This window comes from Leptonychotes weddellii, chromosome 13, assembly GCF_054177405.1.
Source record: "Leptonychotes weddellii isolate Sample4059 chromosome 13, ASM5417740v2, whole genome shotgun sequence".
Classification (NCBI taxonomy): Eukaryota; Metazoa; Chordata; class Mammalia; order Carnivora; family Phocidae; genus Leptonychotes; species Leptonychotes weddellii.
In genome coordinates, this window is record NC_138381.1 from 55,870,607 (window position 1) to 55,894,084 (window position 23,478).

The following is a 23,478-nucleotide window of genomic DNA, read 5'->3' on the forward strand; positions in this document are numbered from 1 at the left end:
GACCCTGAGGGTCTTGAGACCACACTGTCCCGGAGGGTTCCACCCCCCGCTTAGCCCCCAGGGTGACGTCCCTCAGCGGAGCAGACTTTTAAAAGTTCCGATTTTGTGCTCCGTGGTTCTATCACTTGCCAGAAGAGGCCGACGGAGGCCCCTCCCCACCGTCTATCCTCCCGGATATCGCCTCGGATTCACTTCTCCGCATGTCCTACCTTCCAGAAAGTGGTCGCTTTTCTGATGAGAGAGTTGTTGCTATTCTTTTCTTCAATCTCCTCTTGAGTTTGTAGGTGTTCAGAATGGTTTGATCCCTATCCAGCTGAATTCCTGAGAGGAGACGAAATCCAGGTCTCCTACTCCTCCACCATCTTGCTCCGCTCCTCCTCGATATCTATTTTTTAAAAATGAAAATCACACAGAAGCACAGATATCACAAGGCAAGATAATCCCATCATCTTTGCACTGTCCTTGGTGTCTGTCCCAGGCTGCTCATGTCACCTCTTTCTCCTGTCTCAGATTCTCTGAGGGGTTCTGCTAGGACATCAAGATGGCAACAAGGGATCTGCTGACCTGTGGACAGGATCTTGATTCTGATAGGAGGGTGTTACTGATAAAATGCCCAAATTTGGCTTCCATAAAATGTATTTTTTTTAAAAGATTTTATTTATTTATTTGAGAGACAGAGAGAGAACGAGTCGGGGAGGAGGGGCAGAGGGAGGGGGAGAAGCAGGCTCACCGCTGAACAGAGAGTCCGACGTGGGGCTCGATCCCAGGACTCTGGGATCATGACCTGAGCCCAAGGCAGACAACCGACTGAGCCACCCAGGTGCCCCTATAAAATGTATTTTTTAACGTTGTGCAGGAGATATGCATCTTTATATGCTAATATTAATATTATAAGTACCGCGCGCTATCCGACTGGGCTACTGGAGCTCTGCTAATACTAATATTAAGACAATGTTTTCAAACAACTTTAATACATACTAGAAATTCATGGGTAGTAGCCACTCAGTTCAGAGTTGAAGATACTCCTTTCTTTCCCAAAAGAAAAGTATTATTCTTTGAGCACCTTTATCAACATAATTCTTTCTGGTTCTGGGTGTCTTGAGAATGTACAATAATCTGTAAAAGTGCAGTCATTTCCCTGAGTGAGAGTTATTTCATAAAATATTGTAATTACAGAATTCCTAGGAAATATTTAAACATTTTTGGATGACCTAGGGTCACCAAGGAACTCTCTCTGGCAGCCATTGGACAAGAGGCTTTGTACCACACAGACACTATTTATGACAGACTCTTTAGTACATGATAGTATCAAATGTTTGTCTTGTATTTACTAGCTTAATTTTGTTTTATTTTTTTTAATTTTACTTATTTATTTGAGAGAGAGCTCAAGCAGGGGGAGTGGCAGGCAGAGGGAGAGGGAGAAGCAGGCTTCCCGTGGAGCAGAGAGCCTGATGTGCGGCTCAATCACCAGGACCCTGGGATCATGACCTGAGCTGAAGGCAGACGCCCAACCAACTGAGCCACCCAGGCGCCCCATACTGGCTTAATTTTCAAATTATACTGCTATTATTTGGGTTTTCTTTTTCTGTTTCCTCACCTCCCAGAGAAGAGTGAATCCAACACCTCTTCTTCTCTTAAGGCAAATCTGCTCAAGTGCTGGCAGAGACAGTATTAATATTCTCTTTTGCTTACAGCCATGGCCAGGAGTATTTCTGCCATTTTATCCTCTCTCTCTTTTCTTCAAAGTCAAACTGAAACTAAAGCAGATTTTCTACCCACTGTTCTGTTAAAAAGCATTTCTTTGTTCTTTTGCAGAGTTTTGCCATCACTGCCACACATGACTGTGGGATGGGGGCAGGGGGCAGCAGCTTCCAGACTTACCCACATGCATGAGACCAGCTCACTCCTGCCTGTCCACAGTGTTTTTGAACTCCAGTCCACAACTCAAACACCCTTTTTTTTTTCAATTTAAATTCCCCTCTGAAGCACTGGTTGAATTTTCAGGTAGCTAAGGTTGAATTAATAATATGTAGAATAAGTATATTCTCATTTCTCCATTAGTAATGAAGAAATTGACATGGGAGCCTCTGGTCTGGTACATGCACCACTTGCCACAGTCATACAGACTGGTAGCCTTAACTTCAAAGGTTTGTAAAAAACTATTGGGCAGTTTTAATCCCTTCCTGTGCAGACCAGTTTAACTGTCCTCCAGAAAGTTCCATGTCAGACGAAGGACACTTTTGTTCCACCAGAGAGATGACAATACAGCACAAATCTAAACATAAAGACTGACTTATAACGTTCCCCTGGGGTACAACTAAGGGAGAGCGTTCCCCAAAATGAAGAGAATCTTTTCTAACATGACTCCTGTCTACACTTCCGGAAGATAGATGCATGGATTGATAAACAGTAAAAAAACCAATTTACCAGCATCCCATTATATATTTTGTGGGCAATTATTCTATTACTGCTTTTTTTAACCCTACTATTTGGTTGTCCACTTAAAGGGACTTTTCAAGTACAATAGTATTATTTTTAATGAAAATAATTGACTTCAAAGTATTTTTCCATTAGAAATGACAGTATCAGGATATAGATCCTTTTCATGAAAAAAAATTTGATGTTCTTTCTCACACATGAAGAAAATATCAGATCTCATTTTACTGATCCTGAGACACATTTTTTTTCTCATTTTATTATCTCTGAAACCATGAAGTGTCTTAGATTTGGTGAAATGTGTCATATCTTCTGAGTTAGTCACCACCAGGAGTATTGTACTATAGAAAATGGCTGAATACTTACTACAGATCTTGAATTTGCATTATTTTATTTTAATTAAATGGATAAAGGTAAACATTATTTAATGGCCTCATATAAATGCAAGGACATTTGTGGTAATTGTTTTAGCATTCTCAAAAATCCTAGGGATTTTAGATGATTTATAATTTTGAGATGATTAAATCTGGCTGAACATAATATTTACAATTAGTTACATAAATATATATGTATATAATTTAGTGTGCATCATATACAATATAGTTAATACCATGGACCCTAAAATGAATAATGACAATATTATGTATGAAGTTGGGGCTTTTTATAATTAGATGTGTCACCTGAAGACCCTCTAGGGCAGACAGCAAACTGGAGACTTTTTAAAAAAATTTTATTATGTTATGTTAATCGCCATACATTACATCATTAGTTTTTGATGTAGTGTTCCATGATTCATTGTTTGCATATAACACCCAGTGCTCCATGCAGTACGTGCCCTCTTTAATACCCATCACCAGGCCAACCCATCCTCCCACCCCCCTCCCCTCTAGAACCCTCAGTTTGTTTTTTTCAGAGTCCATAGTCTCTCATGGTTCGAAACGAGACTTTTCTTATTGGTCTTGAGATTCTAGTGGGATTGTCTGGTTGTGGTTCAGTAGGAGATGGTAAAGGTCTCGGGACTTGTTTGTCGGGACTTGAACAAACTTCATTGTTTCCTCATCAAACTGCACTCTTGACATGTAGTGTAGACCTCATTAAAAGGCTCATACAGTGTGGTTTCAGTTTGGCCAGGGTGGTGACAGTGTCTGGCATGGTGGGAACAGCCCACAACCCACACCCTGAGATGAACAGCAGTGAAACAGCAGTGAAACCACCACAACACCACTCTTCTCTCTGTGTTGCTTCTGTAAGTCTGGACACGCCACGCCTGGGACTCTGTCTACCTTCTTTTCCCATTATTTGGCTGAAACACCTCCCTTCTTTGGGATGCACCTTACCACTCTAAATTTCCAAATTTTACCAACACTTTAAGATCTGGCTAATATTCTGCTCCTCACTGAAGTCTATCCTAAAACTCTGGGCAAGAAGTACTTACTCCTTCCTCTGGGTTCTCTTAACATTTTAGCAACACTGCTTTAGAACCCTCTCACCCTGTTAGGTAGTGATTTATTTCCTTGCTGTGTCTTATCTACTATACTCTAAGCTTCTTGGTATTAAGAACTCTATCTTATAAATAGGTTTATTTATCTCCCACAAGGAACATATATTTAAAAGCATTTTACTGTGTGCCAACATGTTTTGTAAATTACTATCAAGAGACAGATGCTTCCACACTCACCACTGTGGTCACCATCACTGTCATTGTCATTGTCATCGTTGATGCAGGCAGTGCCCATAGTCTGGAGGGAACAGTCCATTCTTTTCTCACCTTTAGATACATCTTCCAACTTAGCCTTTATCTGTAATAAAGAAAATATTCTGGATATCCATCTGTCCCTATCTTGGATTTATGTCTCATTCGTTCTGGGCTGGGGCAGGTAAGAGGAGGACAATCTACCAGGGCCACTCAGAGACATCCGGAAAAATCAGGGAGGCAGGCCACAGAAGTTTACTTGCTGGGGGCAAGAGAAATTTTTTAGGAGAAAACATTATAAGGGAGGTGATAACAGTAATAAAAATAGTAACAGTAGTAAGATTTATTGAGCACTCACTCTGTGCCAAGACCTGAGTATTAACTCATATCAACTACAACCCAACAAAATAGGTCCTATTATTGTACCCAGGTACCGCACCATGACCCCATTGCAAAGCATTAATGAGGGGATTCTCATTAAAACCTGGCATCTGATGATTGTTCTTGGGTCTGTAATCATGAGTTCACTGTTTTAAGGAGGAAGATAATATGAGTAAAAACAGAAGAACCATTTTCATTAAATGTAAGGTAAAACTGCTTGGCTACCTCAACCAACATAACCTCAAAAAGCAAAGGGTCATTTGCTCCAATTACCACAGAACATATGGCCCTTTGTGCAGTGCAAGGGCCCTATAGCCTCACTGAGTGTGCAGAGTGGGCACATTCTAGCCCCAGGGCCTGAGTGGGAGGAGCAGGCCACAGGAGTGGGAAACCACAAGTATGGAGGTGCTGCCTGGGGGGGTTGTGAGAGCCAGGGAAGAGGTATGGAGTCCTCCCTGAGGGTGGGGGTGCTGAATCAGAAAGAGCTGAGAGTGCAAAAACTTTTCTGTGAGTTCTGGTGAATCAGCCCTGGGGCATTTGAGAAATGCTTGAAGGGGACTCATTGGTTTTGCTTTGGTAGATGTGGAGAAACACAATAACTTCATTCTTCCCCTTCTTCTTTCTTTTCTTTTTTTACTCTTTTATTTAAGAAAAATAAAAGAAGTAGTGCTCTTTGAATCATCAAAGCTCAAGAACAGGAACAGGGCCAAGCATCTTGTCTCCACACCTAAGACAGTGGGGCATCAGAAAGAAAGACAAGATGTTAAATTCCCAGGAATGGCAATTTGGAAATCCCAGATCCCTTCACCTCATGTTTCACATGACTCTTAGGTCTTGGTGATCTGGCCATCGGGAGTCATAAAATGGACAGAATAGTCAGAGATGTTTGCACCTTGGTGTTCCCTGACAACCTCTGAGAAGTCAACATGCTGCCTCAGGGAATGGGAAAATCATTACAAAATTCAAGAACTTCTTTACCAGAATTGCTGGGCCCAAATTTAAATTGACAGATTCTCCAAGTGAGATTAAATTTTAAAATTGGTGCCTAGGGGCGCTTGGGTGGCACAGTTTATTAAGCATCTGACTCTTGATTTTGGCTCAGGTCATGATCTTAGGGTCGTGAGATCAAGCCCCGTATTGGGTTCCATGCTCAGCAGGGAGTCTGCTTGAGATTCTCTCTCTTCTTCTGTTCTTCACCCTGCTTGCACTCTCTTTCCCTCATAAATAAATAAACAAACAAACAAATAAAATCTTTGAAATTGGTGCCTAGTCCTGTCGCAGAAGAGTTTCATGGTAAGAGGCCAAGCGGTAGCCTATTGCTGCCCATGTAGCACCTTCCTTGATCCTTACAGGACCACTGTGAGGTACACTCCATTCCTCTTTTTCAGATGGTTGCTTATGATTTCCTTGTCTGACTCTTGTTTCTTGCGATTCACTCCTTTCTGTGCTCAACTCACCCTTCAAGTAGTCCTCTTGGGTAGAGTTTCTCTCAAGATCTTAGCCTGGATCTCCATGGTGGGTTCCCATCGGGCCCACAGAACCTGCACTGCCTTTCCTCTTAACTCTGCTACCGCAGAGTTTCCACCCCTCCTCCCTCTGCCATCTTGAGACATCCAGCCAGACACCTACCTTCACAGTTTGATGGTCTGAGCTAGACACAAGTCCTGGGTCCTTTAGATTCCAGGGAACAGGTACCATGCTGTGGCTCTCTGGAAGCTCCACCTTCACATGGAGCATATCCCTGTGCCTATGGGGGAGGAAAACAGAAGGCCCAGTCACACTGATCTTCAAAGGATTCCTAATTGCTATTCCTTCAGGCTCCATGGTGAGTGATTTACCATCTCACACAGTCTGGAGGCGGCCAGTGGGCTAGTGCTGTAAAGAACTCATTGTGCATTCTCTAAGCAAGAGACTTGCAGGTGGTCTAGTGGCCTCTCATCATGTGATCAGATTTGGCATCTAATGCAATGATCTCAGACTTTGGGGTCTTAGCCACAATTAGAACAGCAGGAAAAATAACTGCAAGTATCCCATTATTAGATCTACATCCCTCCCCTGCCTGGCTGAAATAGCATTGTTTTTCTCCCTGCTTCCAACACAACTCCCTCAACCCCTGAATATCCTCCATGCTTTCCCATGTGAACTATTGTCTTATTAGAGGACCTAAAGTATAATAAAAGTTGTATTCCTATATTCACAAATGATCTTTTTGAGAATAATGGAATATGTCACCAAACTAAGCCCACCCTTAACATAAAGCATTATTCACCGGTGGTTCTGCCATGGTAGCAAATATTTTGCCACACCTACCTCTAACTCTGGATGGGTAAACTGTGCACAGAGAAGATTTGATGGAAATTGTTCCAGCGACTGAGAATATTGAGAGAGAAGAAACAACTATTCCAGAAATTACAAACACTATTCTGTCAGCTTTTAGGCATATTTGAAAAAAGAAATAATGAAGTCAGCTTTTGGGGCAAGATAAGATCTTAATGAAGTTTTAAACAAAATATTCAACTAGCCTAGAGATCAAGGGTTAGCATTTCCAAATGAACTTCATTTGCTGAGATTTTTAGGAAAAAAAATTTCACTTGATAGCATTTATCTCATGATCCAGGTCAGTAATTTCCTAAGACATGCTATCTAGCCTGTATATGGGAATGGATTCTTTGTGCATCAAGAGTGTGTGTGTATGTGTGTGTGTGTGTGTGTGTGTGTGTCAGGGGAAGAATAAGCTAGGTATAAGCAAGGTCAGGGGAGGAAGATAAGATATAACTAACAATATACTTTAGTTATATCTGAGACACACAGAGATAGACAGTATTTTGTCCTAGATACATCAACAGCTACTATAATGAAGACCAGCAGAAATTTGTATCCAGCATCCTTTTAAAAATTGCCCTCCTAAATCTCTGTTCATATGACTATTGTAGGAGCTACCTATTAGTAAGGTGACCCCACCTCGAGACCATCATTTATTTGACAAGGGGTGGACATGAGATTCAAGGTTAATAAAAAAAAATTCAAGAATTTTGGAAGGAAAAAAGAAAGAATAAATCAGCCTCTTCTGGGTGTCTTCAATTTATGATACAAAGGTCAGGGCCAGATGATAGCTAAGCCAACCAAAGAAGCAGAGGGGGCTGACTGTGGATAGAATGAATAATCCAGACACACCAAATATAGAGAGATGAGAAGGAGAGAAAATCTTGACGTCAGTTGAGTCTGGTCCCAGTTGAGCCTGAAGCTTAATCACAGTCCTTCCCTCAGTCTCTGATCCCACTGTCTTAATCATAATAAGCATGCTGTTTTGCTTATAGAGTCTGAGGTGAGTTCATCTTATTGGAAAATGGGAGTCTTAACTAATGGGTATACTTTCATAGGTGAAAGAATGTGATCTTGATCTCATAGCTATTTTTAGACTATGGTGAGTCCAGGGCAGCCAGGGGTGGGTGGGTCCTCCTGGGGGAAGGTGGGGCAATCAATATGTCAGCTTGTTATTGTCGCACTGTATTTGTTCCATTCATCATGCCATTTGTTGCAAATGGTCACACTGAAAAAAAAAAAGGGAGGAGTCCTAAATGTTCTCACATGTAAGAAAATTCAAAATTTGAAATTGCCTGGAGCAGAGGAGGGCCTCCCTGTACAGAGAATGACGAGAATGGGAAGTGAATTCTCTGGTATCTTAACAAAAGAGAGCCCAAGAAATACTGAAAATTTATGATTCTTGGCTAAAGGGTTTCTTGGACCTGGTAAGTAAGCATTTTGCAAAATAAGCAGGTTTGCCAAGAAAGTAGAATTAAAAAACCCTCAGTTAAGACTTCATATGAGGAGCTCTGAAACAAAAAATAAATTCTCAGCAAGGAAGCAGAGTAAGAGACTTACAGAATGAAGAAAAGTATGGACAATGTAAAAAAAGAGGGCCACAGATTTCAGCTCAAAAGTAGTGGCTCCCAGGCTGTGTGAACAGAGTAGCCAGTTCATTTTGCTATTTATACGTCCATCTATGTGTTACATACTTCACAGCAGTTGTGTGGTCTGTGGACATGTATCTAAACACAAAGACTGCTGATAACCACAGTGCTTCTCTGGAAATAGGATGCATGAGTGTATATAATGGTGTGTGGGATCAACATGCTAGGTGTTGAATTCACCAAATCTTGCTTTTTTCACTAGATGGTGGATAAATTGTTCAAAGGATGGGTGCCTGAGTGGTGCAGTCGGTTGAGCGTCTGACTCTTGGTTTTGGCTCAGGTGGTGATCTCAGTGTCATGGGACCAAGCCCCGCCTCGGGCTCCATGCTCAGCGAGGAGTCTGCTTAAGACTCTCTCTCCCTCTCTCTCTGCTCCCCCCCCAATAACTCTCTCTAAAACAAATAAATACATATTTTTAAAAAATTGTTCAAAGGATCACATCTGGGAATTTTCTGATTAAAGGCAGCCTATCCCAGATTTATATAATGTCTCTCCCAAGTAATCATTTCTGTGCCAAATCCACTCACTCACTCACTCACCATTCATTTATTATTTAATTCATTGGGCACCAACTAAGTGCTAGATTCTTGAGATAAAGACAATGTAGTGAAGACAACAGACACAGAAACATGTAATTTCAATTCAGAAGTTAAGAGCTTGCAGACCTTCTACAAAAGGCCTTAAGGAATCCCCAGTCAAGCTCTGGAGGGAACAGAGCAGGCCTAATGGAGATCTGCGCTCTGACATGAATTCTAGGGGATGATGCCTGGAGTCATCCAGGGCCTGAATGAGGAGAGAGCATGGGAAGCAAAGGCAGCAGCATGTGTGAAGTCTCAGAGGTAAGAAACACATGGCCCATTTCATCATGTGTACGACACTCAGTTTGTGGTGTGTGTGTGTATATGTGTGTGTGTGTGTGTGGCATCATTTGTGGGCCTTCAGGCAGCCTCTGCCAGCAACAATAGTGGAGGGCTAGGAGTAGGGATCCTCTAAAGAGCCACGGGCCTTATCACCACTGGCCAGGATGACAGGTTCCAACCAGAGGCACCACAATCACCATGCCATGTGGGTAGCCATGATCTCACACGTCGTCACTATGTTCTAAGAACACAAGGAAATGCAGGGTTTGCATTTCACAGATTACTGTTAACATGTTACAGATGAGAACTTGGAAAAACACGGAGAGGTGCTGACATAATTTACCATAATTTCACAGTGGTTCTGTGCTGGAGAGCAGCATGGGGACTTGCCTTTGATCCCTTCAAGTAATCTCATGGCTCAACTGTGCTGCTGCCAAGTGGCTGGAAGAAAGAGATGAGGCTATAAATGGAAGGCACAATGCTTCTTATTGTATACTAAGTGACCTGCAGTGATCCTGTGGTTTTGGTGGGTGTCTCCACTTATTTGTGATTCTTAATCAGAGGGTGTGTCTCAGTACCCTAAAAGAGTTTCCTGAGACAAGGTTAGTTGTTACCTGGTACCTTATGATTATGATAGTGAACAAAATGCTTACATTATTAATTCCCGACTCTATCAACTAAAAGTTTGATGGCATTCCAGTACTCTCCAAATGTAATTCTGCAGTCAATGCTCAATAATTGAGGGGTTGCACTTTTTGGATTCCAATCTCTTCTCTCTCTTGTTTTTCCCTCCAGCTGTTCATCCTTTGTCCGATTCATTACATGACATCATTTCCATAGGAGGTGGCAATGAGAGCGGGAAGAACAAACTCGCCATTTTGTTTTCTCCTTTAGTAGCTCTGGGAAATAATTTGATAGAGCACGTACCTATTGGCTAACATGCTTCTTAGGGTTTACCTTTATTCATGTTGCTCTTGCTTTACCCTTTCCCTCCTCCCTCACTTACTTTTCCCTGTGCCCACCCACCAAACACACACACAAACACACACACACACACACAAATTTCTTTGCAGTGTACAACTGAGGGTAGGTCATAGTATCTAGGATTCCTCCTTAAGGAAGTGGAAAAATGTTAATGTTCAAAAAACACATACTATATCTCTAGACTCAGTATGTTCTGGACCAACCACTTTATTAAAAATTTGACCTTGGGCCTAGATCTCACAATATCTGAGGCTCACTCTTCTCCCATGAAGCTGAAAGTGTTAGATTAAATGTTTTTTAATGCCCCTTCCCATTCTGTGGGGTTCACATGAGCCAAATGAACTTTGTACCCCATGGGCATGAAAAATATTCATTTGATGCCTTGAGTGTTCTTTCTTTGCTCTCCAACAGCTGGAGACAATTAATTGCAAATAAAAAATTTGTCTGCAGCCCAGCTTTAGAGATGAGATGCTTTGTAGATGGAGTTTCCATGAACTTTGTGAGATTTATTAGTTGTGGAATACAGGCGGTTGGGCTTGCCTGAACCAACTTTAAGGATGGAATCAGAGTAGTACTACTTACTTACAGAGGCCAGAATCTACCTGGGAAGAAGGGACACTGATGATCAAAAGGGACCTGGGATCTTCAGTTAGAATTGCCATAGTAAAACTGTAGAGGTATGACTCACTAATTAAGCTAAATATTAAGTTTTTGATTTGAATTTTTACCAGAAATAGAAAAAAAGTTTTCATTTCAATCAGTTGGAGGAACTTTATTTGTACGTATTCAGATCTTTTACACCATCTCTCCAGCATTAAATTTTCTTTATATCTACATATAGGAGATACGCTTATGAAACATGTTTAGGCAAATGGCAACAGAAATGTTGAGTGTCAAACAAATAAAAGTTTGTTCTTCAGAAGGATGATTAGAAATACTCTTTGACAATTATTTTCTGCCATTAATTGTTTAGATTAGTGGCAGGCTTGTTATTCTAAACTAATATTGTTCCCCCTCAGTTTATCTAGGAATAAAGTGGAGGCCTAAGATTTTTAGGTTGGGTTTATACAAACATTTAGGGAAAACATTAAGTAGTCCTTAAGCATTGTAGATATTAATTTCTTGCTGCAGCATAGCTCTGTTCTGCTAAAGATTTCACACTTTTGATATAATTACCACAAAACAATGGGGAAAATACATGTGTGTGATTTCTACATCTTTTTCTTGAGGGAGGTTTAGAGGAAGAAGGAATAAGATGTGATTGGTTGGTTTATTAAGATTGACTTTCTGTATCCTTAATAAATTTTTTTGTTAGTCAATTGTCTAGTGTGTCCTTCCAATAAAACATAAGTCCTTCCTAATTGCATAAATGACTTTTAATTCATTACATATCAAGAAGGAAAGAAAAGTATTTTTAGTCTTCTTTATTCAAGGGCATTTTAGTGACTATGATGTAAAAAAGGTTGCAATAATCCTTTATGTCATCTCTTTAACTTTAATAAAGAAGGAACTGGCATTAACCAAATGACGACTTGGCATCCCTTTGCCTGCAGAAGAGATAAATTAAAGTAAGAGAATATCACCAGCCTCCCACTATGCTGGGATGTTTATCAAATCTTTGAATTGGCTTCTGAAAGTTCTACTTCTTATGTGTTGACTACTTTTTGCTCAGAGAGTTTTTATTTATTCAAGGCTACAAACAAATGTGTTCAAGGTTATTACCTTCTGGTTCACTGTTTTTAAACCTGGATATCCCTCTTCTTAGAGCAATTTCTTAGAGTAATTTGTGTCTGAATGGCTGATCTGCCACACACACATGCTGTTGACACGCTGACATCAGTTGGAGTTGATTTTCCAAGAGTGGAGATGAAGTTCTACTATCACCAACATTGAAAACAGCTCACATCCATGTCTGGTAGCCCACACTGGCTGTGTCTCCCTTGTAGGATTGGTTGTCTCCGTGTGAAATGCCCCTTTGGGGAACAAATGCACCACACTGCTCTGACAAACTGAATTAACCTTATTAATGGCAACATTGTTATAAACTCTGTTCCCTAAACTTTTGTGTCTTTATCCTCATTGAAGAATTAGCTAGATGTATGAATTCAGTTGAATCCAATTAGCAGCTGTAGGGGGGAAAAACTTTTCCCCCTTCCTCTTAGGTTCATTACCTGGGACCCTGCCAGTTTGACACAGATTAACAGGAGAAAAGCATACAAATTTTATTTGATGTTAAACCGTACATGAGGAGGGGGCCTTCCTATGAAAGAAGTGAGGACCCAAAGAAGTGGACAGGCCTGAGAGCTTATATGCCATTTCAACAAAGACTGAAAAATTGTGGACATGTGACATGTTGATTGGAAAAGAGTTTTGGGCTTCCAAGGTGGCAAACTGTGGGAAGATAAATATATGGAAGAAACAAATGGAAAAGAAGGGCTAGCTTAGCAAGGTTTGTTTGTATAGTGGGAGGGGATTTATGGCAGTCCTTACTTCTCAGGACTTTCTTTCAGTCGATAAAGGAAGTTAACTTCCTGTTCTTCCTGGCATGGGAATATTGCTACTTTCCTTCCTAATCTGCTGCTCTGGACTCTTTTGCCTCTGAATGGTACTTTCCTCTCTTTTGAAATTTATTTCTTTTTTCCAGTTCACCTCCCAATCCTGTTAAAGGAATTTTCTTTCACAATAATAAATAGTGTTTGATTTTTATTGAGATCCAATAGGAGTGACATAATGTTTTCCAATATATTAGAATAAACTCAATGCAAAATGAAGATTTCTTAGTGGACTCGTTCTTCACCAGAGAGCTTCCATCTCAGGGCTCTGACACGTTGCATGGTCTGTTGTCAGCAGCCTCTAAGTTTAGTCCAAATTTAACAGTGCTATTTTCAGACCCCACCTTGAGCAGGTTTAAAAGAAAAAAAAAGTTTAAAGGTTTATACATGATTAAGAAAGCTTTGTTTCTTAAAGATTTTATTTATTTGAGAGCGAGAGAAAGAAAGAGAGAGAGAGAGAGAGGGCATGAGTGGGGAGAGGAGCAGAGGCAGAGGGAGAAGCAGACTCCCCGCTGAGCTGGGAGCTCCACATGGGGCTTGATCCCAGGACCCTGGGATAATGACCTGAGCTGAAGGCAGACACTTAACTGAGCCACCCAGGCCCCCTAGTTAAGAAAGCTTTAAAAAAAACAAATTTAGTGACTGAACTTAAAGGAGATGCTACCATTATTTTGTGTGTTGTTTTTGAATATAAGCTTTTATATTCAACTAACATAACCCAGGACACAAGTCCCTGTGTAAGAATAGGGACTGCAGAGTCAAACACTACAGCTGGAATCCTGGCAGATGGGATAGGCATTTAACCTCTCTGCCCATCAACTTCTTCACCTTTGAAATGAGGACAATAAAAGTCCTTAACCTGTGGAATTGTTAAACCTAAATTAAATAATACATGTAGAAAGTCTAAGAATAATGCTTGGTACACAGTAAGGATGCAACAAATATTTGCTATTGATATTATTATTAACCAAAAGCCTCAATTTCTCACACCCACTACTTAGCGTTAGGCCCACATCTCTAACCAGATATCTAATTATTATTCTCCTATCACTTCAGATCATCTAAAAATTAACCCATGATTTTTTTTGCACAAATTTCTCTCTATTCCCTCTTCTGTCAGATTGAACATAATTCCCACTATTGGTAGGAATGTAAATTGGTGCAACCACTGTGGAAAACAGTATGGAGATTCATCAAGACATTAAACATAGAACTACCATACAATACAGTAATGCCAATTTTGGGTATTTAAAGAAAACAAAAACACTAATTCAAAAAGACATATGCACCCCTATGTTCATTTCAACATTTTTACAATGGCTAAATTATGGAAGCAACCTAAGTGCCCATCAAAAGATAAATGGATAGGGGCGCCTGGGTGGCTCAGTCATTAAGCGTTTACCTTCGGCTCAGGTCATGATCAGTGGGAAGCCTGCTTCTCCCTCTCCCACTCCCCCTGTTTGTGTTCCCTCTTTCACTGTCTCTCTGTCAAATAACTAAATAAAATCTTAAAAAAAAAAAAGATGAATGGATAAAGAAGATGGGATATATATATAGTGGCAGAATATTAGCTTAAAAATGATTAAAATCTTGCCATTTGTGACAACATGGTTGGACCTAGAGGGTATTATGCTAAATGAAGTAAGTTAGACAGAGAAACAGATACTGTATGACTTCACATATATGTGGAATCTGAAACACAAAACAAAATAACAAACAAAACAAAACAGAAACAGACTCAAATACAGAGAACAAACTGGTGGTTGCCAGAGGGGAGGGAGGATAGGGATATGGGCAAAATAGGTGAAGGGGATTAAGAGGTGCAAACTTCCAGTTATAGAATAAGTAAGTCACAGAGATGTAAAGTACAGCATAGGGAATATAGTTAATAATATCATAATAACTTTGTATGGTGACAGATGGCAAATAAACTTACTGTCTTTATAATGTATATAAATGTTGAATCACTGTGTTGCATACCTGAAATTAATATAATAATGTATGTCAACTACAATTTTTTTTTTAAAGATTTTTATTTATTTATTTGACAGAGAGAGACACAGCGAGAGAGGGAACACAAGCAGGGGGAGGGGGAGAGGGAGAAGCAGGCTTCCCGCGGAGCAGGGAGCCCGATGCGGGGCTCGATCCCAGGACCCTGAGATCATGACCTGAGCCGAAGGCAGACGCTTAACGACTGAGCCACCCAGGCGCCCCATGTCAACTACAATTTTTAAGAAGAGGGCTCCCTTTGGCTCCCAGTTTCTCAAGTGGGGTTTCAAACCTTGAAATCTACCTAGAGCCCCACCACTAACACATACACACCATACCCAATTTCACAGCAATTCTCTTGCATCCAATTTTGCAATACATCCAAACATAACTAACCTGTGATCGTGTGATTTATAATAAAAAATACATATTTGGTCTTCGTCCTTGGCACAGAGCATCTGAAACTATTGGACTTTCTTAAGTGATGAGAGCAACAAAGGTGTCTTTTGTATGTTAATGAGGTGACTTTTGAAAAGTACCTCAGGATGGGGGTTGGTTACCAATGGAGCCAACCATGTAATTGGAGAGTTGGAACTTTCAGTCCCATTCCCTGACCTCCTAAGAGAGGAGAGAGGAGAGGAGCTGATGGTTGAAATCAATCACCAGTGGCCAATGATTTAATCAATCATGCCTATGTAATGAAGTCCCATAAAAACTCAAAAGAATGGGGTTTGGAGAGCTTCTGGGTTGGCGAACATGTGGAGATTTGGGGAGAGTGTCTCACTCTTGGAAGAGGCATTGAAGGTCCATGCCCTTTCCCACACCTTGCCCTCTGTTTGCATCCCTTCCATCTGGCTGCTCCTGAGTCAGATGCTTTATTATAAACCAGTTATCTAGTAAGTAAACTGGTTTCCTGAGTTCTGTGAGCCATTCTAGCAAATTAATTGAACCCAATGAGGTGGTGGTGGGGGGGGGGTCATGGGAACCTCTCAGGTGTACCTAATTAGCCAGAAGCACATGTGACAACCCGGGCTTGTGACTGCTATCTGAAGTAGGGAGAGTTTTGTAGGACTAATGCCTTAACCTGTAGGATCCAATGCTATCTCCCTGTAGATTGTGTCAGAATTGAGGTAATTTAGGACACCCAGATGGTATCCAAGAATTGTGGGGAAAAACCCCACAAACTGGAAGTGGATGACAGAACCTGAACTCCTTTCCATTACTTGCACTGCTACCACTGTGGTCTAAGTAGGCTGCTGAAATCACCTCCCAACTGGCCTCCTTTCTCCCACTCTTACTCTGCTGGAGATTAGTGTCCACACATTGCCCAAAATGAGTCTTTTAAAACATAACTCAGATCATGTCACTCCTCTGCTGAAAACCCTCATGGTCAACTGTATCATAGAGAGAAAAATCTAGTCCCTACTATGGCCTTCAATGTCCTACTGGATGTGATGCCTGCCATCTCTCTGACTTCATTTCTTCTCCCTCTCTTTTTCACTCTCTCCACTCCCACCTCCCTGGTCTCCTTGTTGTTCCTAGGACCTGTTGAACCCACATTTCCCTCACAGCCTTTGCTCTCAGTTCCTTTAGATTAAAAATCTCCTACCAGATATGCCCCTGCTTCTCCTACTGGCTCCATTTAGGTCACTCTTGTGTATCACTTTATGAGAGGTCTTCCAGGATCACTCCAAATAGCAACCATTACCATCTGCCCATCCTTCTCCCTTTCCCTGACTCTACCACATTCTTCTTAAGAGCAGCACTTACCACTTGTTATACATTAGAATGTAAGCTCCTGAGACCAGAGACTTTATCTTATTCACTTCTATATACCTAGTGACTATATTGCCATCTAGCAAATAACAGGTGCTCCATAAGTATTTATTGACTGACTTGATTAATAGGGCCACCCCAGCAAGTAAATGAGTTGATTTCATAATGATTTTCCCACTTTCAAGTCATTTGAAAGCAACAGGACTGCATTCAGGAGACTTAGGACCATGACATAGAACCAGGGAACTGATTATTTATTATAATTCCTTTTCTCCCAAATTTTCTTTTCACTAACACTTCCTGCTGTCCATTTAGGTACAGATGTTTTTAAGAAAGTTAAGTGCTCATTTTTCTGTGGGAAATAACTAAAAGAGGGATTGCTAAATCATCTGGTGATTACATGTACAAATTTATAACACACTGTCAAACTATTTTTCCAGAGCAGCTATACCATTTTGCATTCCCACCAGCCATGTGTAAGAGTTCTAGTTGCTTCATATTCTCATCAACACTTGGTACTGCCATTAAAAAAAAAACAAAAACTCAGCTATTCTAATTGTAGTAATATCTTATAGTGCTATTAATTTTCCATTTTCCTAATGGCTAATGATGTTGAACATCTTAGTATGTGCTTATTTGCCATTTATATATCACCTTTGGCAGCTGTTCAAATCTGTCCTTTTTAAAATTGTGCTATATTCTTATTGTTCAGTTTTCAGAATTCTTTGTCTATTCTGGTTACAAGTCCTATGTTAGATATGTGATTTACAAATATTTTCTTCATGTGTGTAACATTTCTTTCATTCTTAGTGTTTTTTGAAGAGCAAGCATTTTTCATTTTAATTTCTCCAAGTTTATTCTAAAAGTTGTATAGTTCTATGTTATACTTTTAGATCTATAAAAGTAAAATCATCTTGAGTTAATTTTTGTATAGGGCATGAGGTTTAGATACAGGTTCATGTTTTTGCACATAAGGGTGTCCAATATGCAAATGCTATTTCTTTTTTTTTTTTTTAAGATTTTATTTATTTATTTGACAGAGACAGAGACAGCGAGAGCAGGAACACAAGCAGGGGGAGTGGGAGAGGGAGAAGCAGGCTTCCCCACTGAGCAGGGAGCCGGATGCGGGGCTTGATCCCAGGACCCTGGGATCATGACCTGAGCGGAAGGCAGATGCTTAACCGACTGAGCCATCCAGGCGCCCCTGCAAATGCTATTTCTTGAAATACTATTTGTTGAAAACACTATTCTTACTCAATTGAGTTTCCTCTGCACCTTTGTCAAAAACCAATTGCAGATATTTGGGTAGGTCTGTTTCTGAGTTCTGTATTCTATTTTATTGATCTCTGGATATATAACTTCTCAAATATCATAATCTTAATTGGTGTGGTTTTGTTTCGCCTTAAAATGGGTAATGTGAGTTCTCCATATTTATTGTGTTTTTTTTCCAAAATCATTTTGCTATTATAATTGTTCTTCTTTAACATATAAATTTTAGATATGTTTATATTTACAAAAAATCCTGTTGGGATTTTGATTGGAATGGCATCATATCTATAAATCAATTTGAAAAGAATTGACATCTTGAGTATTTTTAGTCTTGCAATCCATGGTATGTCTCTTACCTTATTTAATTTGTTGATTTTGTTCAACAACATTGTATAGTTTTAACATATAGATCCTGAACATGTTTTACTAGATGTATAGTGAAATATTTTTTGAGAATTTTTGTACATGATATTGTTTTTCAAATGTGGGTCTCCAATTGTTCTTTACAATCATATAGAAATACAATTAATTTCTGAAAGATGACCTTGTATCCTGTGGTCTTGATAAACTCACTAATTAAAGTTTTTTTTGTAGATTCCTTGATATTTTCAAATGTAGTCTCTGAACAATTCCAGCTTTCTTGTTTACTTAACAATCTGTACACTTTCTTTTCCTTGCTTTGTTGCACTGACAAGGACTTTAAGCACAATATTAAATAATAGGAGTGGTGATATTAACAATACTTTCCTTCTTCCTAATCTTGAGGGGATGGGGATTTAGTATTTCACCATTAAGTATTGTTAGATGTGGGTTTTTGTAGGTACCTTTTATCAAGTTAAGGAAATTCTTTTCCTACTGCTTTGCTAAGAATTTTTATTGTGAATGGATGTTGAATTTTCTCAAATACCTCTTCCGCCAAATTTGATATGATCTCGTGTTTTTTTCTTCCTTAGATTATTAATTTGATGAGTTACTCTTGCTTGATTTTGAGTATTGAACTAGGCTTGCAAACCTGGGGAAAATTCTACTTGACCATGGTGTATTTTTCTTGTTATATATTGATGGATTTGATTGGCTAATATCTTTTGAGAAATTTTCTACATTCATGAGGGGTATTAATCAGTAGTTTTCTTTACTTGGAACATCCTTGTCTGGTTTTGGCATCAAGGTAATTTCAGACTCATAAAGTATATAATATAAAGAGTTCTGATTCTTTATATATATGAACACCCAATATTAAAAAGGATGCATGTTAACACCCTTCTCATAGCATCTTTGTTTAGCATTTTAGTTATGTTAAAATGATATGAACTCTAACATAATGACAAATGGAAAGTCTCCAAGTAATTGGAAATTAAACAGTACCCTTCTAAAAAATTCATGGCTCAAAGAGGAAAATCTCAAGGGAAACTAGAAAAGTTTGAACTAAATAAAATGTTCCCTTCTTTTTCTGGAAAAGATTGGTGTAGAATTGGTGTTATTATTTCATTAAATATTCGGTCATATTCCTGAAATGATCTCTGCATAGAGTTTTCCTTTTATTAAGATTTTAAACTATTTAGCAGATATAGGACTATTCAGGTTATCTATTTCATCTTGGGTGAGTTTTACTTCACCATTGCAATTTTTACTACTTTCATGAAAATGGCTAATTTTTTCTGAGTGGTTTAATTTATTTGTATAGAGTTGTTAATAATATTTCCTTATTTTTCATATAATGTTTGTGAGTATGTACTGATATAACCTCTTTTATTTTTCATATTGGTAATTTATGACATCTCTATTTGTCAGTCTATCTAGAGGTATATAAATTTTAATAATCTTTTCAAAAATCAGCCTTGCTTCATTTATTTTCTCTATTCTGTTTTCAATTTCATTTATTTCTGATCTTATTTATATTAATCTCTTTTTCTGTTTTTCTGGTTTCTTGATACAGAAGTTTAAAATGTTAATTTAAAATCTTTCTTCTTTACTAATATAAGCATTGAATGACATAAATTTCCCTGTAAACATTATTTTAGCTGTATCACACAAGTTTTGATATATTATATTTTTATTTTATTCAGCTTAAATATTTTCTAATTTCTCTTGAGACTTCCTCTTTGACCCATGGATTTTTTTAGAAGAGTGTTGTTAATTTCCAAATATTTGGAAATTTTAAGTTACCATTATGTGAGAGTTCATATAATTTTAAAATAACTACTGAAATTGTGAACACAGACACTGTGGGAAAAGTGTACTCAGAATTTCACTAGCTATGTTACAATCCTTTTTTTTTTTTTAAATGTCATGTATTCAGTTATTTGAAGAATTAGAATTAGAGCCCTTTATTCTTTTTAAAAATTATTTCTCAACTCAGACACCCTTGTTCCTTCTATTGTTTTCTGGATAAAGTTTAACTCCATATTGGTCATATAATTCCTTCCATCTTGTTCTACATCCGTCCCTTTTAATTTAATACTCTTCCTAACAAAAGACTTTGCTCTTTGTAAAATATCCTTCTCTATTCTTGGTTCTACAAACACAATAAGCTTGAAACTAAGAATACTTGTTACCCTTTTCCTTGACTGTGCCTTAGCTCTTACACATACTGATGCTTTGGTTGCTCTTCTTTATTCTACCTTGCCTAATCCCTACCAGTGTTTTCAGAGACTAGTTAATATTTCATCTTCCTTTTCAAGTCCCTTTGACTCTTCATGACTGAGCCTAAATAAAACTTTTAGTATATTAAATGAAATTTCAAAGCAGATCACATAATTCTTAGATGCTTGAATGTAACAATCATATAATGTACCTCTTAGTATTCTAAGAGCCATGCTTACTGCATATAACAGTTTATCAATTAAAAGTTTTGTTCTTTTTGCTCTTTTCTACTGTTGATTTGGTGCGTGCTGCCCAGAAAAATCAATGCTAGATGGCTCTTTAGCCATAGAGTCTTTGCTCAATAACACAGAATAGCATTTCTCCAAATATGTTTATAGGTATCTGAGACACTTATTTCAATAGAAGAAACAAGAGAGTTCTGTTTTCATAAAGTATAGGGAAACCATGTATTCTGATCACCTCCTACTCACCCCGTTGGTGAAGAAGGGATTTCCTACCCTAAGTTATATGAGACAGTTGAACACACAACACCTGCCATTAAACAGATGAGATTGACAGCAGTTAACTAGTCACATATACCCACACTTGGGGAGGAGAACACTGCACAATATGCAGGGCCACATGAAAACTGCACTCAGGAGCAGAGTGAACCAGAAGGGGCAAACTTCGTAGTAACAGGGTATGGGGTACCTCCTGGTTTCTTTGAGAGGACGGGATTATCTTGTTTAAATAATTTAATGGCTGGCAGAGAATTGAAACCCCTTAGACTGAAAACTGAGTACAATTCAGCTGATCCATCTGCTAGGGGAGCTAGCCAGGTGGGGAGCCCTTCCTGTTGGGTGGATGGGCAGACATATCTGATGGAACAGGGAAACTCTTGGTTAGACCTTTGAGGCCCTGTGAGGCTCAAAAATGTGAAGGTAACACTTAGAATTTTAGGTTTTACAATGTACTGTGTGATAAACAATACTAAGCAGGTTCATTTATTGCAGGGCTTCTGAGAACCTTTAATATGCTAACATCAAAGTAATTTGAAGAGGGGATAACATATGTGGTGGTTTACACCTATGTATGCATGATGCAATTTTTGGAGGAACATTTTGTGGACTGATATTTAAGGAACATATTTTGAAAAATGCTGCTTTAGAACAATGATATATCAAACATAATGGCTAAAATTGTCATGACTAAAGTGATTGTCCATTTAATTAATTTTTATCATAAGTTGTGGGGGAAATTAAATGCTGTTGCCTGCTTATTAACCAAAGCAAAATATTCCTTTATGCATCTGTTTTATTTATTTTTAAAAGAATTTTATTTATTTGAGAGTGAGCACACAAGCGAGAGGGAGAGAGAGAGGGAACACAAGCAGGGGGAGGGGCAGAGGGAGAGGGAGAAGCAGACATCCTACTGAGCAGGGAGCCCAATGTGGGGCTCGATCCCAGGACCATGGGATCATGACCTGAGCCAAAGGCAGACGCTCAGCTGACTGAGCCACACAGATGCTCCTATGCATCTGTTTTATTTGAATATTTCCATTCTTATTTTATGTTCAGTCTCAATATATGTTTTTAGAAACATGTTTTTCCTATTAAAATGGCATTTATTATGCAAATATTCTATATGCAGTTTTCTAAGATCATATTTCACATGTTTCAATTGGATAATACTTGAATAAAATTATAAAATTTAGAGGAACAATGATCATGAACCCAAAACCTCATATAAACCTTACGGCTTTTTAAAAAGTATATTCAGACCAAATGAGGAGCACAAAACTATCCAACCTACATTCAAGCTACTTGAGTCTAAGGTAAAGTAAGAAGTAGCTTATCTATTCCAGTATCTCCCCAGATTTGTTCTACCTGAAAACACACAAAGCATCTCATCTCCACCTATTCCATTCTGGGCAGCTGGCAACTTTATACTATAAAGAAATCTTGTTATAATTCTGAACAAATGGACCCCAGGAAAGGCAAAAACAGCGCTTTTCTTCTAATATTGGGTTATGGAGATTGCAAAATATCTAACACTACTCAAAAGCCTTCAGTAGCTCCATCTTAGGCATCTGTTTTGTTGTCTTGCTTTTTACTACCTCTGTGCCTCAACTCTTCCCTATCCTACTCCCTGGGGTATATTTCTCCCCTTTGAAGATTGTATAAATCCTGACCTTCTTTAGATATCAATTCATATTTCATTTTCTGCCATAAATTATTTTTTGACAACTCAAGAGCTGTCTGCAGTAACACTTAATAGTGTACTGATTAAAATTGTTTCTTTTTAAAAAATTTTAAAATTTGAGTATAGTTGACACACGATGTTACATTCGTTCCAGGTGTACAACATAGTGATTCAACTTCTCTCTCTGTTATGCTATGCTCACCACAAGTGTAGCTACTGTGTGTCACCATACAATGCTATTACAATATCATCAGCTATATTTCCTATGGTGTGCCTTTTATTCCCATGACTTATTCGTTCCACAACTGAAAGGCTGTATCTCCCACTTCCCTTCACCCATTCTGTCCTTCCTGCTACCCCCTTCCCTCTGGCAACCATCAGTTTGTTCTCTGTATTTATAGGTCTGATTCTGCTTTTTGTTTGTTTGTTTATTCATTTGTTTTATTTTTCAGATCCCATATATGAGTGAAATCATATGGTATTTGTCTTTCTGTCTGATTTATTTCCCTGAGCATAATACCCTCTAGGTCCATCCATGTTGTTGCAAATGGCAAGATCTCATCCTTTTTTTATGGTTGAGTAATATTCTTGTGTGTGTGTGTGTGTGTATGTATGTATCCACCTTCCTCATCCATTCATCAATTGATAGACACTTAGATTGTTTCAATAGCTTGGCTATTGTAAATAATGCTGCAATAAACATAGGGGTATATGTATCTTTTTGAATTAGTGTTTTCATTTTAGGGGGATAAATACCCAGTAGTGGAATTATTGAATCACAC

The 23,478-nt window shown here is 38.8% G+C and overlaps 1 protein-coding gene across 1 annotated transcript; it reads right to left on the reverse strand.

Moving 5' to 3' along the window:
- Positions 1–103: 103 nt before the first annotated feature.
- Positions 104–6,576, reverse strand: LOC145716702 (uncharacterized). Its single transcript, XM_081800945.1, has 3 exons — positions 6,140–6,576; positions 4,115–4,235; positions 104–385 (listed from the first exon to the last, which is right to left on the reverse strand). Exons 1-3 carry the CDS (start codon positions 6,332–6,334, stop codon positions 348–350), a joined length of 354 nt encoding a protein of 117 aa, XP_081657071.1. The 5' UTR covers positions 6,335–6,576; the 3' UTR covers positions 104–347.
- Between the last annotated feature and the right edge of the window lie 16,902 nt (positions 6,577–23,478).